The 17,382-nt window shown below is 41.2% G+C and overlaps 1 protein-coding gene across 5 annotated transcripts in view; it reads right to left on the bottom strand.

Moving 5' to 3' along the window:
• Nucleotides 1-2,492: 2,492 nt before the first annotated feature.
• Nucleotides 2,493-17,382, bottom strand: part of wipi1 (WD repeat domain, phosphoinositide interacting 1) — a 63,035-nt gene continuing 48,145 nt past the window's right edge. For 3 of the 5 annotated variants that reach the window (XM_068004071.1, XM_068004070.1, XM_068004075.1), the window contains 3 exons: nucleotides 15,307-15,428; nucleotides 14,314-14,414; nucleotides 2,493-3,110 (listed from right to left, as the gene is read on the bottom strand). In XM_068004071.1, coding sequence (XP_067860172.1) covers nucleotides 3,063-3,110; nucleotides 14,314-14,414; nucleotides 15,307-15,428 — 271 coding nt within the window. In that variant the 3' untranslated portion in view covers nucleotides 2,493-3,062. Of the gene's footprint in view, nucleotides 3,111-14,261; nucleotides 14,415-15,306; nucleotides 15,429-17,248; nucleotides 17,324-17,382 lie in introns of those variants that run through there. The other 2 variants (XM_068004072.1, XM_068004074.1) reach the window with 2 other exon arrangements.

Below are 17,382 nucleotides of genomic sequence, written 5' to 3'. Positions count from 1 at the left end.
TCTCTCCCTCCTTAAGATAGTGACTCCTTGCTGAAACATGTTTCCATGGGTGCTGGTCACCCTGTGCTAACTCACCCAATAGTCTATATTATTCATGTGTGAACCTTCAGCAGCATCGACTTGCTTGGGGGGGGGGGGGGGATCACAGCTGAGCCTGGTGCCATCCTCACCCAACTCACCACACACACTTCCAACAGGTAATCAGAAGCATGACTCTGAGGGGGCACCTAAGCCAATGGAAATGTCCCTATTGCTGTCCTGGCATCTGAACTGGGGGCCTTCCTGCTAAATATTGCTCACTATCACACTGTATGTTCAATTTGCCATTGAGGCTACGGCGAGTGATCTAAGTTGTGTTTATCTTGGTTTCAACACAGCTCATGCCGCAATAATCAACATTGCTCTGAAATGCATAACTTCTATTGCATAAACAATGATCAATTATAAGTACATAGGTTACATAATAAGATAACTGAGTAAGTCACTATCAGTTCAGAATGATACCTGTTGAATAGAAGGAATGTATTGTTTGTTCCCACTTTAAGAAAGACCTTCATGATTCCATTGTAGTTTCTTGCAGAACTATGTTAATACACTCCTGCAATTGTCCTATATGGCTTAGCTGTTTGTATTGGTCACAGATGTTGGGAATGAAAACTGAACAGTACAACAGTTTGCGAATGTCCAAATGGAAACGTTCAACCATGCGTGTTTACAATTGTATTCATATTCATGTGAGTGACTTTAAGTACATGGAATAAAATATAATATCACAGTTATCAGTCCCTGCGGCAGCTTTTTCATCTTGAAAATCCCCTTTCTGGGGTCATCAGCCTAAAATAAAACATTTTGCACAAAAGAATCATGAGGCTAAAGCAAAATTTTAACATTCATGTCTCAGTATAAAGACCTAAACTATTTAAATGCTGCATGTGACAGCTGCACATATTAAAGTCCATTGTCACTACTCCAGTTCTGTAAATGGTAACCATGCATTTTAATTTCCTACAGTGCCACAGGCAAACTGATTCTAAAAAATATTTTAAAAATTTTGTTTTCAACCTTGAATCAGAACATACGAACAGTTGAACAGCGACGGATAGAAAAAGACCCTCTGGTCCATCCAGCCTGTCCCATGCAATCATGATACCTTGTGTATCACAATATATACACTCCCCACCCCATACTGCACATATCAGAGTGCAGTATGTTTTATGTATGGGTCAAGTGAGGGGATTTTTAAGACAGCAGACCACCATTTGCTAGAGACTGCTAGTCACTGTGGGCCCAGGGTTTGCATAACTCCTTTACTAATGGTGAAGCCATATACAGCAAAAGATTTCCAGAACATGCCCTATGCTTTAATGGGCTTATATAGGGTATGCTGTAAGGTACAAAAAAACATCAGGTCATTTTTAACTTGGCATTAATGAGGTGGTAACGGTTTTGGAATGGGAGCGATAGACTTACTGTGTCGTTAATGCTGACAGTCTGGCTGCCACTATTTTGAAAGGGGTCTACTGCTGGGCAGCCGAAGTGCCCACCTGTTTTTTAATATGCAAATCCGTGTCCCATGATATCCTGGATTGCCATTTCAGGATAGAACTGGGCGGACCATGTGCATTCCGAGCAGTTTTATTGGCGGTACAGCCGACCGACAAAGGTTAAGTTTTAAATTATTTTCCTGGGGCTAGGAGGAGCAGGAGTGGGTCCTCCAGGCCCCACAAAAATAAACCAGGCAGCTACCTCTCCAGGCTCCGGCCCCCCCGCCACCGAGGCAATTCCCATGGGCAGCCTTTGGTTTGCCTGATATTGCGCTGACCTTGGACACCCGTTTGGCGTGGGCGGCTCGCTGGTTCTATTTAAATGGGTTCCGAGGCTTGAAATGGCTTCGGTCCTTTTTGTATTGGTCGCCCAAAAGTTAAAATCTACCCCAGCCATTCTTAAAATGTTAGACGAGCAAAGAAGCCTACTGAACGTAGGGGGGTAAAATTCAACTTTAGCGGGGGCACAAAACAGATGGTAGCGGATCAACCGCCCGTTATACACCGGCTGATTTTCTTTCCTTTGGTCGGGATGTATAACAGGCAGCTGATCCGCTAGCGCTCATTTTGCACCCCGACCAAAGTTGAATTTTACCCCTGTAATGTTTTTCTGATTGTCTGGGGAAAAAAGGGGATCTGTCATCTTCATGTTTGATATTAATGTCACACCTTCTGTTTTACTTCTTTGTTCATGTTTTTTTCTCTGTACAATACATTTGTATATTTATATTTTTCCAAATGTCTGTGATTGAATCTAATACATCACACTCTCAATTTAGCTCATGTTCTGGAGCTGCAGGGCTCCATTTGCTTGGTGTTGTTAAAATAAACTATCTTTTAAATATAAGATATAATATAGTATAAAATATTTATTTGTGATGTCTGAAATGTAAACACATCCATAAAACATAATATTGCATAAAGCTGATTAAATAATAACAGACAACATATATTGCAACATTTTATTACTACTGCTACATTATTTGGCGTACATTACAGTTTTGTGCAACTTCATTCAAAATACTCTGACGTGTTAAAATACTTTGACAGGCACTTTAGTCAGCCTGCTTAGCTGCGAACATCACCCAATCAATGATGTGAGGTGATTAACTGCTACATTTATATATGTTTAAGATATATACAGAATAAAATACAGGATGGACAACATTTTCAAAACTAAGTGCTGTTATTATAAAACCTTTTAAAATAATAGGATTAAATACCCATACTAAGGCAATTGGTCATAATTCTGTTTAGAGTGGCAATGCTAATTGTGGTTAGTTCGGTCATGTGCTCTTCCTTATAACACACCCATTTTGGTTCCCTGGAAACAACTAAAGCTGGTGGCAGACATATAAAATTGAATAATTGGGATTTTGCTCTTTTTTTAAAAATGCAACAATTTGTGTTTTAAAATTATTCCATCTCATGCGTACCGATTTCAGGCTCTTCATTCTTCAAACCGTGTTGTCTATAATCACTATCTTCACTCACGGTACTAATCCTTTTTTTTCAGTCTCACAACTTCTTCTTCTTTTCACTGTGGCTTCCACGGCATGAATAAATCTACCAAAACCAAAACAAATCCTTAATTTCTAAAAGGGAATGACAGGGTGTGTTATAAACAGGCTGCTGCACATGCACAATAGGAAGCTACAGCATGCGCTGTGCCCTGGCGGTTATTAATTAGTAGTGCTCACATTTGTTACACTCACTAAAGTGTGAATCAAATGTGAAAATTCAGTAGGGGTGAAAATCTCCTCAGTGCCATTTTTAGCACACTAGTTAACGCACTTGTGCGGAACAACTTTGTTAAATATCACTCAGAAACATGTTAACCAATGCACTGAAAGTGGTACTCTGCGGAATTTCAACCTCCATCTATTTGTGCTTATTATGAATGTCATACTATCATATTCTACTCCCAATGACTCTACAGGTGCCCATGCTGCTTTTATGCCTGTGATGTAATTCACTGGAGTGAAACTGAGAATGGTTCAGTATAAATTAAACATTGCTGAATGAACTGCAGCGGGTGATGTATTCCAGATGTTTTCAAACATGTCACGGTATCCATGGAACCAGTGGAATGCCACCCTAAAAAGTATGGTGACACAGTGCATTACAACGCTAATGTGTAGAACTTGGAATGGGGGCATACACTCTAGTCCTACTCTGCTGAGCACCTGATGCCAGTTTTACTGCTGACGGGAAGCACTAAGCAAAAGGCCAGATATCTCCTCCAAACAAATGAAGAGCAAGGAGTCATCGAGCTGCTCTTATCTTCCGTATGGCAGCTGGCTCCTGCACAACACAGGCCTGGGAGCAGGTCACCCACCCATGCTTTCAGCTGCACGATGTAAATAGCCTGGTAAGGCTGGAAGTGGAAAAATAGTGAGGGGAAAAATTGTTGGCTGTTAACAGCATATTATTGCTATTCTTTCTCTTGAGTAAAAACTTTTTACTCTTGTGTAAGCCTTTCACCAAAACCATATTGTATAATATGATCTAAAACACTGGATTGTCCCCCTCTTCAAAAAAATAGCATTAATGTAAATCATGGTGATTGTGATACATAACAATCTTAACTGGACCAAAATATTTTAATGAATGACTGAAGTGAAGATATTCTATATTATGCTAATGATACATCACATTCTCTTGTACAATACATCTGAATTAGTCATTTATAGTTTGTTTCATTTTAATTAGAGTTTTGATACATTGAGATTTAATTTCCCCCATTAGCACACTGATTAATATGTTCCTGTAACATTTCTTTTTTAACACTTGTTAACCTGCTTAACATAAATGGGTTAATGACAGCAATTAAATAGCACAAAAGAATTTTAGACCAATGGATTAATCAGTGCACCACCAATGCAAATTAACCCCAGTGTCTTGTCAGCTGTTTACAAGACTGTGGTAATACAGAAAATATTCCCACTCAAGTAAACACTCACATAACTAACAGACGGTGCCTGTGTCACGGGCAGCCATGTAAATGATAAATATCTCAAATGAGGCTGAGCATATTATTCCTGAATGATGAGTGTACGAGCGAATCATGGTTGCCTTACAAGCAGAGTTACTCATGACTAGACTTTTATCCATAAACAGTTTTTGATGCCCAATTAAATCAGTCCAAGTTGCTTTATGATATTAATTTGTTTTGTGATGTGATGCCAGTGGGAATATTTTTATTTCTACAGCTACTTCTTTACCTGTGAGTTCGAAAAACGATTCTTCATTTCTCCTACAATATCTCAGGATATTAATTATTGGACAACAATGCTCTGCAATAATTACAGCCCCGATTATAACCCGTGGTGGGAATCGTGGGTGTGTGGGCTGAAGCAGGCAGCACCCCATCCAGGAGCATGAGGCCCAGGAGATTTAATGCCCGGCATAGTTAGCATGCTGCAATATTGACTCCCGCCTGAAACCAGTGGGAATGATGTCACCGCCGGGGGGTTGGAGTCCAGGCCACCCTGGGGACCCACGGAAATGGTCCCCAGCAAGCGAAGTGAGGAAAGGGGGGGGGGGATCGGGGGAGGGGTGGTGGAGCCCGGGCAGGGGTGACTTCTCTCAAAGACAGAAAAAACAGAAAGGAACAGGTAAGCTTGCAACAATTCCAGTCTTTACAAACAAGTCTTTCTCACCAATTTTGAAAATATTTTAGTTGCTAATGGGTGTAAATCATATTATTCATCAATAGTTCTTTGATTGCGTCACATCAAACTCAAAATCATTGACTGTGAGGGGTAATTTAAGACCCTCCCAAAAATATCCGAATACCAGTTAAGGTCCATTACTTCAGAGGCTTCAAACTATTGCAGTTCCACCGCAGTTGAAATTAATCTTTGGTCAAATACCCAAATCAGCCGGTGGCTCTGTAGCAAAGTACTTTGATTGTTTTAGAGATGGATTACAGATTGTCTTTTTTGCCAAGTATGTTAGATGTTTTGGTAAATACTTAGCGACTGATAAACAATAACAAGTCTCTAAATAGCATTACCGTTATGAAGTGGGCACACTTTTAAACTAACATTGTCCCAGTCCATCAACATCAACGTCATTAATAACAACATGCATTTAACATAGAAAAAAACCAAGGCATTTCACAGAGGCTTAAATCAGACAAAAATGGATATTGATCCAAAAAGGGAGATATTAGGAGGGGTGACCAAATGCTTGGTCAAAGAGGTGGGTTTTAAGGAGGATCTTAAAGGAGGAGAAAAAAGTGGAGAGGTGAAGGAATTTAGGGAGGGAATTCCAGAGCATGGGGCTTGAACAGCTGAAACAAGGCTGCTGATGATGGGGCAATGGGATGAGGGGATGCACAAAAGGCCAGAGTCAGAGGAATGGAGAATTTGAGGGGGGGGTGAGGGTTGTAGGGCTGCTGGATGATACAGAGATAGGGAGGAGCAAAACCATCAAAGGATTCAAACACAAGAATGAGAATTTTAAATTGGAGGCATTGGTGCCCAAGATCCAATGTAGATCCGCAAGGACAGGAGAGATGGTGAGCAGGGCTTTGTGTGGGATGATAAGGGCAGCAGAGTTTTGGATGTGCTGAAATATCGAGGGTGGGGAATGGGAGGCCAGCCAGGAAAGCATTGGACAGTTGTGTCTGGATGTGACAAAAGCATGGATGAGGGTTTCAGCGACAGATGGGCTGAGGGAAGGGCAGAGGTGATTGATGTTACGTAGGTGGAAATAGGTGGTCTTTGTGATGGAGAGTATATGTGGTCAGATGCTAAGCAGGAACGATGGGCATGGATTTGGGAGGCAACAACATATTCAAGAACTTTGGAGAAGAAAGGGAGGTTGGAGATAGGGCAGTACTTTGCAAGGATGGAGGGATGGAAGTTGGGTATTTTGATAAGTGGTTTGATGACGTGGTTTTGAAAGGGAGGCGTACAGTACCTGAGAAGAGGGATGCATTTACAATGTTATCTAGCATGGGGGCCAAGAAGAGAAGTCGAGTGGTCAGCAGTTTAGTGGAAACGGGGTTAAGGGAGCAGGAGGTGGGTCTCAGGGACAAGGTGAGCTTGGAGAGGGCATGAGGGGAGATAGGAAAGAAACTTGAGAAAGAGGCTCTTTCAGAGCTAGGGCAGGGGGGATCTAGGAGGAAGATTTGGCTTAGTGTGGACGTGGGTAACAGCAGGGACAGCTGTACGGATGGTCCGAATCTTAGTGACAAAGAAGTCCATGCTTGTTTTTGGAGGTGAGAATGGAAAGGAAGAAGGGTTTAAGGAGATGATTGGTAGTGGAGAAAAGAAGCTGGGAGTTATTTTGGCACTCGAGGGTAACCACGGAGTAGTGTTCGGTTTTAGCTGAGGATAATGAGACCTGATTGTAAATGACGTAGTCCAACCAGATCTGGTAATGGATCGTTACGCTCAAGTCTGCGCCACTTGGACTTGAGGGATTGAAGATGGGTCAATACCAGAGGGAGTGGGTCGACTGGGGCGGGAGAAATTAAATGTTTGCTCGTGACAAAGGAAATAAAAAATGGACATGAGGGAGTGGTTGAGCAGATCGACAGCTGCAGAAATATTGTGGCAAATGGAAGGCCAAAGGCTAAGCAGTTGGAATTTAGAAAGTGCAGTTGTAAGTGATTTGAGGAGAGTTTCTTACCAGGGACAAACACAGAAGGAAGTGGGATTGGAAGGGGATAGAGGATGTGGGTAGTACGGGATGCAAGTTCATCCTCTATTAGGCTTGTCTAACAAGGGTAGATAGCAATGACAACTTGCATTTATTAGCAGCTGTAATGTAGAAAAACGTCCAACGATGCTTCACAGGAGGGTGGGACACTGAACAGCAGTTAGGACACAGGTTAGGTTGAGGTGACCACAGGCATGGTTAAAAAGATAGTTTCTTAGGAGGATTTTGAAGAGATATAGTAAGGCAAAGGGGTTTATGAAGGGAATTCCCGAGTTTAGGAACATGATAATTGCAGGCTTTGCCACTGGTGGTTGAGCAGACGAAGTGGGACGCACAATAGTCCAGAATTGGAAAAGCAGACAGTGTGAGCTGGGGCACAAGGCCAGAGGAAATTGCAGAGGTGGGTAGATTAAGGCCATGGACAGATTTATAAATGGGCACAGGTATTTTAAAATCAATGTGCTGGGGAAGGCACATTGTGTATGTATGGATTGGAGCCCATGGAAGTTTTACTCTAGAAAGGAGTCAATGTCGCACTCTGGTATGTTTCATCGTTATTTGGAGAACAAAGAATAATTTGTGAATGAAATGGGAAAACTGATGAATGCCTAGTTAGGGTTCAAAATATTGGCTACATAAATCTAAACATAGAATTTTTTATCAGCTCACCATATGGAAATGATGCCATTACATTCATGTGTAAGTTTTTTTTTCCCTTCTCCTGAAGACATTGACTCAGGTGCCCTCTGGCACTTTACTCAAGTACTCACTAATCATGTGTAAGAGCTTCAACAATGAGTGTTAGAGGATATTCAATCATGGATAGCATCACAGTTCTGGTCAATATCCAATGATTCTGTATGTGTGCATTGGGTTTGGCTAAGAATTTTGGACAGCTTTTCCATTTCTAACCTAAGGTCCCTAAGGTAAACTGTAGCACCCTTAGTGTGCATCCTGGCTAAGATCAGCTAATTTAGCACAGATCAGGGATTGAGACAGGGACATTCTGGTCTGTATGGCTTAACCATCAGGTGAGCTACTGTATTCATATGTAAAGCCATAAAACTGAACATTAAGGTAGTTGCACAATATTGCCAGATAAGTGATGTATTAGACTTTGTGTCGTACATTTTGAAAACAGTGATATTTAGTGAACTAGTTGCATATTTTAATTTTTTGAAGCAATGGGTGACTAATTCAGCAACACAATGGCACATTGTATGCTATAATAATAACATTATCATGCATTATGAAAAGCATAACTCATACTAGGGTTGTAGCCAATATTGCGGCATTCCTGTCGGTCACCTCAGTAACTCTTTTCTGTCCTGATTTGTAAACAATAGGAGCATTGTTTAGTCATAAATATGCAAACAAAAAGTAGTCATTTCCTATGGAGTGGCAGAGAAAATGTCTTATCTCCTAAACGTGCTGCAATGTTCATCTTTGGGGGAGGGCGGGAAGACGGGTCTGACAACTTACTAAATAGACAAGGTAGTTACTTAGAGAACAGCAAAGAATGCATTAAAATTATTTTAAAATGCAAAGATCACAAAAAGTTAACAATTGTGTCAGAGTCTTGGAGAATGAGGTGATAAGCGTAATGTACAACAACCCGCTAAATCTGTCGCGCAAAATTGGAAGCGGATAGAGTGTTGAGTGGCTTCAAGGAATTGTGGTATTCCTTCACACCAATCTACATGAGGAACTCCTGTTACATTGCAGGTGCTTTTACATTTGCTGCTTCGTTCATCCCTGAGCCTTTCCTCTATCACAGAGTAGGAATACTCCCCTCCCCAGACTATACACCTCCTCCATGACACCTGAGTTGTTTAGAGAAAATCGCACTGACGAGCCAAAATTTAGTGTGCAAACTTTAAGTTCGGAACAGAAATGTTTTATTGCAAAACATGGCCCTTGTCAACCTGAGGGACCATTCCCACATGACTAAGATAAATCAATGCTTTTCAGCATCTTATTATGAAAGCATATTGAAGGCTGGAATCAAACTTAAACAAACCTGGTTACACTATTTTCCTGAGCGGGATAAAAATTACTGCCAACCCTGTTAACTTTTCAGGGATTTCAGATGACTCTGCATGGATAAGTGGAATGGGAAACTGGCAACGTTTATCTCAAAATATAGCGATACATGAAACATCTGATTGTTATTTGGAAGCTTACTTAGTATATGATCAGTGGCCCTTGCATAGTAACATTGACCAAAATCACACATCAAAAATAAGGAACGACACCAGTTACTGGAGGCAGGTCCTCGATTGTATCATTAACGTCACTCTCACTTTAGCTATGTGTAATTTTGCATTTAAAGGTCATAGAGAGATTACTGATGAAGGAAACTGGCAACTTTTTGTCTACTGTCGAACTGGTATATTTTTGTCTTCTTTAGGTTTCCTGCTCCTTACCTTTTTGAGCTTAAAGGGAAGGATGGCTTAGCCTAAGCTTCTACATAGATGCCAGCAACAGTTCTCTGGTAATCTGAGGTGAGCTATGTCAGTTTTTTTGCTGCCTCGAGATGTGGTATGCTGCCGGAGCATGGTCCTCTTTCTAGCAGTTAGAAAGTGGAATGAGAGAAATGCTTTCAACAGTGACAGATGGAGGTGAGTGAGCCTCAGCTTTGGGAGCAGATCTCGTGCCAACATCTCACAGCAGACACTGACCCATTTGTGCCATGGCCCGATATGAGTGCATGTTCTAAATACAAATATGATCCAAATGCTCCAAACCCATGCTGTTCACATTACTGATTAAAATCCACCATCAGCTCAAATAAATTTGGCCACTCAAGGACATGCATGGCAGAAATTGACCACTAAGACTAACACAGTCTAGATACTTACCCAAGATAATTAACCCTTTGAAGGCTTCAGTAGTATTTCCTACATTACAACAGCGACTACACTTCAAAAGTACTTCATTGGCTGTAAATCGCTTTGGGACGTCCTGAGGTCGTGAAAGCACAAGATAAATGCTTTATAGTCTTTCTTTCTGAACGATAACAAAGAAGTGGATTCACTGACTATGATTAGTAAATATGCTGTTTAGAGTCCTGACCTTTTGAAGGGTGGAAATTTAAAACGTTAATTCAAATTATCATTTTAACAATTCGCATTAGTTTTGCAGAACGATGTTGCAGAATGAACTTGAAGACCCAGTTAAGATTCTACAAGGACCTGCGTAATTCTGAAACTCATCACCGGTGTCAGTGAGTTCCAGCATTCATTTACTTGTGAGAAGCATTCTAAATATCTTGGATCTGCAGTGCTCTGGGGATAGTTCACAATTGTTAAGGAACTGCTGTAACTCAGCATTGCTGGCGAGCCATCTTTTGTAAGTCAGAGTGATTAAAGTGATTATAGGGGAGGAAAAGAACACTATCGAACATTAGATTACTTCAAACTGGTTTACTACAATGAAGAGTACGATTATCAGGGAGTCAGGTTAAAGATTAAGAAGTTAGGAGTAAGACAAGAAGCCAGGCGGAGCTTTGTCGATCAAAGGGTAATAAAATTATGGAATATGTTACCCGGGAGATAATTAGAAGTGTTTCTGGAAAGAAGAGATTACTCTGGTAAGAAAGGATAGGTTTACTTGTTCCTAAAAATTCTTATGTTCTTGTTATGATACAGTGTTCTGCAGCTTCTTCTCTCCTGCCACTCTATACTATAAAAAACATCAGTACAAATAGACACTAAATGATTTTCACAATTCATACAGGATCATGTTACAAGCTACAAAGAGAATTAAATGTTCAAAGGGATCACAGCTGAATCAAAATTTGTGTGCAGCTGCACAAAGTTGAATTGATCCAGTGTTAGTTTAAGGGGGTTATTCGATTCATGGGAAGCAACGTGAAGCAGTTCTGTAGTTCTCCCATTGGCTGCAATTCTAAGTACAAATATCCCATTACGCAAAAAATGTGGGACAATGAATTTGCCATCTGATCAACTACATCTCACTCCGCAAGCTAAATGGAGGGAGCCAGCTCCACGTGTCTGCACTCCTCTGCAATTGGATTTCCATATTACACCACAGAGCCCAGCTGGCCTACAGGGACCAGCATTCAACAACAAATCTAAAGCAGGGCTGAGCAGCACTCGGAGGCCCAGACTGAAACATAAAGAGGTAAGCAAAAAAGCGCTTTAAAAGTTGCTGCAAAGATCCTGATTGGTGACAAAAATGCAGCTGAAATACATTTCCAACCTAAAGTTACCTTGGGACCCACTGAATTCAATCAGAGACCTGGCAGTGTGCCACAGCAACCAACCAACAGGCTGCAAATCTGACCTCATCAACCACTGATCCTTATTTATGACTGCGTGCACCAAAACAGAGACTGTTTTCACGAAGCTATTAAAAAGTGCTGATATTCAACTGCAAATTGATGGCATAGGCAGAAAACACAGCAAATGAAGGTCATTAAACATAACAACTTTCAGCTTATTTCCTGACCGCAACTGTGTCACTCAGTGACTGTTCTGTGTATTCAATGCCACCATTGGAAAGCCTCTGTGTATCTGAATTAATGGTGCCAGACATTGTCAACGAGTTATAGAGCCACAACAGTGCACGTGATGTGGCTAAAAGTTCAAATATGTCTTCAGGAAATTATGCGGATAGAAAAATGGAAATGGAGAACACAATAAAGCTCACAATCTAATTTCTTGATTAAGAAAATAGACAGCTCAAGGTCCAGCATTAAGTGGTGACTTATCACTGGCATATTCATGTGCACCTACCACATCATGCACACACTCACTTTTTACTGCTACAGATAATGTCAAAACTATGCCACTGTTACTGTAAAACGTGGATGTTCCAAAGTCAATGTAACAGACCATATCGTAACAACCAAGGTCTTTTTAGCAGAGGCCTTTAAAGGAGTACTGCAGGTTGAGGTCCTATCCTTGAATGTGAGGGGAAAATCCCCCATCTAATTTTTTTAAAAAAGAAATCAACTTAGGGGAAAAAACTTATTGGCCCGGAAATTGCTCCAAAAATAACGGAGAGCCAAACAGCGCTCACCGTTCTTTATCGGCAAATGGAAGAGCAAGTTCCGGAGAGCGCACATGCACAGTCAAACACGGAAATCCGGAAATTGCTCTTCCTGATTCCCTGCTGATCCAAAAACTCCGCGGTTTGACAACTTGCCAGCTGGCTCGCCATTGAAATGAATGGAGGAGTGTGAACTTGCTGCTCGGACGCAGTGAGTAACCGCTAAAATAGACTGAAAAAGTTAGTGCTGCTCTGAACTGGCACAAGTAGGTCTAATCTAACTTTTACTGGCATGGTAAGGATTAATGACTGCCAAACAATCTCTCTGGCACTGAAAATTAACTTTTAAAAACATGGAGTCTCATTCCTCCTGATATTAATAGTTTTCTACTTTTTCTTTCTGTCTCTTTTATCTCTATCTTTTAATCTTATCCTCCCTTTATTTTGCTTTCTCTAACTGATTTTATAGTGCATTTATTAATCTAACTGACACTTCCTGGTTCTTGGTTTGCGCGGCTTTTGAAGGATGCTTCACTTCCTGGTTCTCACTGCACGGCGTGTCAATGATGTTTCAAGTTGATTGGTTGAGGTGAGAGAGCGATCCTTTCCCCGCTCACACAGCTAAGAGAAGCCCGGGAAAGAACGCTGAACTTGTCTAAGCTCACCATTGCCGCCGAAAAGCCCACGGATACTTAGTGGGTGAGTTTAAGTCTAATGAGTGGTTGGGACCATTGATTCACCGCTCAGAGCAATTTCCGGGCCGTTAACAATTATATCTGAGTTAATTTTTTTTTTAATACTTACATAAATTGCATGAACTGCCTGGGGCTGGCATGTTTGCTAAATTTATACAGTTGGATTGCTGAAACATAACATGTTTATTAGAGCCCCTGTTCCCAATGCTGTACCTCCAGTGAAAGTAAAGAGATGTGAGAATCTTATGGGGGGAAAAACTGTTATGTTTCAACACCCAGAGGTCAATTGGGAGAATTATCGTGTTTTCAAATAAATGGATTTTTGGAGAAAGGATATTTTATTAAACACTCAAATTTGGCCACAAATAAATGTTCAGTTTCTTTCACAGAACTGATTTCTGATGTTTTTACTTGCTTCATATAAAGTAGCAGAAATAAGATTATGAAAACTTCAATTTTCAAAATACCAGAGGTTTGTATCCCGTGTTCAGTCCTTCACCTTGTATAAGTAATTTGATGATAAACGTTTACAAGGCTGTATTCTTTCTGCATCAAAATGTCCCATCAGTTACTGAAAGAACTGATTAAATATTTAGGGCTAAGATCAACACAAAAGATGTCAACACATTACTGTGAAAATTGCTAAACACATAGCAAAAACATATAGTCCAAGTAAGTCTTACACCATTTGGATTACATTTTTTTACTAATATTTAAGGCAATTGCACAGCCTTTAAACTACTGACTACTCAATGGTGTTAATTATCTTTCTCATTTCTCCTTACAAAATCCGCAAGGTCCTGTGCAGTGGCGGGAGGTGGGTGGGTGGGATGGTGGCTGATCTCCCCTTGCTCCCAATACTCCTGCTGTGCATGGATGCGCACAGGTTGTGAAATGAAATGCAATCACAAGATTTCCAAGATGTCTGTGTACAGAGCAATGACTCATACTTTGGTGATTTTAACAACAGCAATATCCTGTCCACGTATTGCATTGTTTGGAGAGGTGCAGGAAACCTATAAACTGATGGTACATCTCAGTACTCAGAGGTTTCAGTCCTCTGACTATTGAGGTGTACCATCCATTTATGGAGAAAACAGTTTTTCTTATCCCAAACTGTCTGATCTTAATGCTGCATACCATAAAATACAATGAGGAAAAATAAACAATCTAAGCAAAGGACAGTTTGAAACTTGTGACACTTTAGGACGCAGTGCAGCAACATTACTGCACTCTTTAAAGTGTTAATCAAAATGACAGGGGTCAGCTTCACTGTAGAATGAAGGTGAATGCTACTGGAGTACTTTCTTCTCAGTTTCAGATTAACACTTGCCCTTGTGAGTAACAAAGCGCTGGTTCAGGCTTTAGTTATTCTTTATGCTCACAGGAGGGAATTCAGACTCATCATCCAGGAATAATGGTCCAGCAGCAAACTCGTGCTCAGGAATGATCTCTCCTCGCAGAGCACCACCATCCTCAGAATATCCTGGAGGAGAAAATTAAATAACAGTGTGTCTTAGATGATATGTGGTATAATTTAAATCAAAACATGTTCAATATATTGCATTACTTAGACCATCTCCCACAGTTAGATATATTGCATAATGTGGAGGTCGGTCCACACACTTCCCTATATAATGCATCTGACAGCCTATTTACTCCATAGCCCATAATAAGAACATAAGAAATAGGAACAGGAGTAGACAAAACGGTGCCTCGAGCCTGCTGCGCCGTTTAATAAGATCATGGCTGATCTTCTACCTCTGGTGTAGTGTATTGTTCAGCACATTTAGCTCCCCTCTGTAATATACAGTACAACCTATCAAACTTCCCTGTGTAATGCACTGTACAGCCCATACAGCTCCCTGTGTAATGCACTGTACAGCCCATAGAGCTCCCTGTGTAATGTATTGTACAGCCTATAGGGCTCCCTGTGTAATGTATTGTACAGCCCATAGAGCTCCCTGTGTAATGTATTGTACAGCCCATAGAGCTCCCTGTGTAATGTATTGTACAGCCCATAGAGCTCCCTGTGTAATGTATTGTACACCCATAGGGCTACCTGTGTAATGTATTGTACAGCCTATAGAGCTCCCTGTGTAATGTATTGTACAGCCCATAGAGCTCCCTGTGTAATGTATTGTACAGCCCATAGAGCTCCCTGTGTAATGTATTGTACAGCCCATAGAGCTCCGTGTAATGTATTGTACAGCCCATAGAGCTCCCTGTGTAATGTATTGTACAGCCCATAGAGCTCCCTGTGTAATGTATTGTACAGCCCATAGAGCTCCCTTTGTATTGTTCTGTTTGGGACAAAGGGCATGATAATCTGATCAGTCAATAAAGAACATTACAAATGACTGCGATTAAGTTGATACCTTGTGTTGTTGACGACGAAGGCACTGAGCTGGTTTTGGCAACAGTTGCTGCATAGGACGGTGAGATGGAAGGCGACAGGTCAGATTTGGTAGCGTCACTGCTGTCATCTTCATTGTGTAGCCTAAACCAGAACAAAAAGGGCAGCAGTACAAAATGTCAAAATCTGAGCTTCCTCGTAGCAGATGTTTCATTTTCAGGGTGTTGCATTATGTTGGTGCTACGTAGGATGGAGGTTTGCATCTTCACCTCCATTCATTAGTTATTAATCTTGCCCACATCATCAGTGTGGTGGTGCACAGAGATGAGCCCCTTCCTCAGAGGAGGGTAAGAGGCCATTGATCCTGGATCATTCTCACATACCCTTCTACCATTAGCTGTATAACATCAATGGCAAGAGAAATAATGCATTTTCAGAAATACCCCTTTACAGTTTCAGCAGTACTTTGCTCAAAAATGACCTGCCTTGAAGTTCTGGCATGCTGTGATTTCATTATGTACCATCACATTACAGCTTGGGAGCCTTCACTTCCCATCGATTCAGATAGGAAATGGATCGTTATTGCCGACAATAACTTCACCAGTACTAAATAAAACGTTTAGATTTGACTGCTGCAATATTTGATGTTCTCCTTTAAAGAAAGTTCCACTGAATTGCCACGTGTTGTAGATATTTTAAAGGGGCCCCATAATATTTACAACCTGCTATCGGAGTGAGCCTTTGGCATTCCCGTCTCTGAGTCAGCAGGTGAAGAGTTTGAGCCCCACTCCAGATAGCCCCGGCGAATGGAGACTACAATATGGTCTCTAAATACTGGGTTAACATCCAGCGGGGTACTCAGGTCTGGATGTGGTGACCACTGGCTCAGTGGTAGTATTCCGCCTCAGTCAGAAAGGTTGGGTTCGGGCTGCACTCCAGACAGCCACGGCTAGTGGAGACTGGGACACTGGCTATGAATACTCGGTTGAGGTCCAGTGGGGGTACTTGCATCTGAAGGTTGCGTGCACGCCCCCTTCTCTCCCTCTCCCCCACCCCCCCATCATAAAGGGTAGATGGGACTCTTTAGCCTTGATTGCAGTCCACCTACGAGAAGGATCTCCCAAAGGTAAAAACCGAGGATGCAACAGGAAACTACCTCACCTACTTTTCCCTACTTAGTGGCTCAAGAATCTCATGTGTGAGTCTAGAGTTAGGGCTTGCCCTAGGGCAGAACACAGCAGACAGACCCGCCATCGATTATACTTTAAAAATACTGATTAGAGACAGACTGGGTACAGGCATTTTGTACAATGCTATGCCTGCTTTGAAGTTGTACTGCAGTAACACTGAGTAAAGAACACCATGTCCACTGTTCCCATTCATGAGGTCATTGAAGTGAGATTGTAACTATGAGCAGAATTCTAACGATGTCACATTTATGCCTGTCTCCTCTAGCCAGCAATTATAGAGCATAAAATGTAATAGTTTGCAAGTCGTGATTCAGAGAAATTAGTACGTTTACAGATGACTTCCATTATAATATTTACAATGAAGGTGCAATTCAGCAGAATACATTTCCCCTTCAAAGTTTTCAAACATCACAACTTTGCAGTACATTTACCATTTTGTTTAGTTCTTGCCAAGAAGGTCACATTGAAAAAAATCCAGTGAATTCTGAAATTTACCCAGTACCTGACAAACATTCACCATATTTTGTAATAAAAGTGGTTCTGACAAAGATGCAAAAGACAAAAAGAAGAAAAAGCAGGAGACATTTTAAAAATCTGATGTGGATGAGGCGACAAAACAAAAAAACAGAAAAAGAACCGGAAACTGAGGTGTTAATTGCCAATTTTGTTGAATTCTCTAAAAAGATTCAAGTTAAAAGGGTGTGAGTGATGTGGAAACCTTGACAGTATGATATCACAGTGCTGCTGCCAAGTAACAAGCTAGGGGCTACCTACCTTGTAGAGTATTCTTCTTGTACGGTTCACACTTTCCACACACCACTGGAGAGAGCTGGCACTGGGTTTTTGTACCTGGGGGAGAAATCATGTGAAGGGTGACCCCTTTATGACTTAAAGTTACTATGATGGTG

The sequence above is a fragment of the Heptranchias perlo genome, chromosome 23, assembly GCF_035084215.1.
Source record: "Heptranchias perlo isolate sHepPer1 chromosome 23, sHepPer1.hap1, whole genome shotgun sequence".
NCBI lineage: Eukaryota > Metazoa > Chordata > Chondrichthyes > Hexanchiformes > Hexanchidae > Heptranchias > Heptranchias perlo.
Note: the sequence above shows the minus strand (reverse complement) of the source record. Positions and strands in the feature narration are given on the sequence as shown.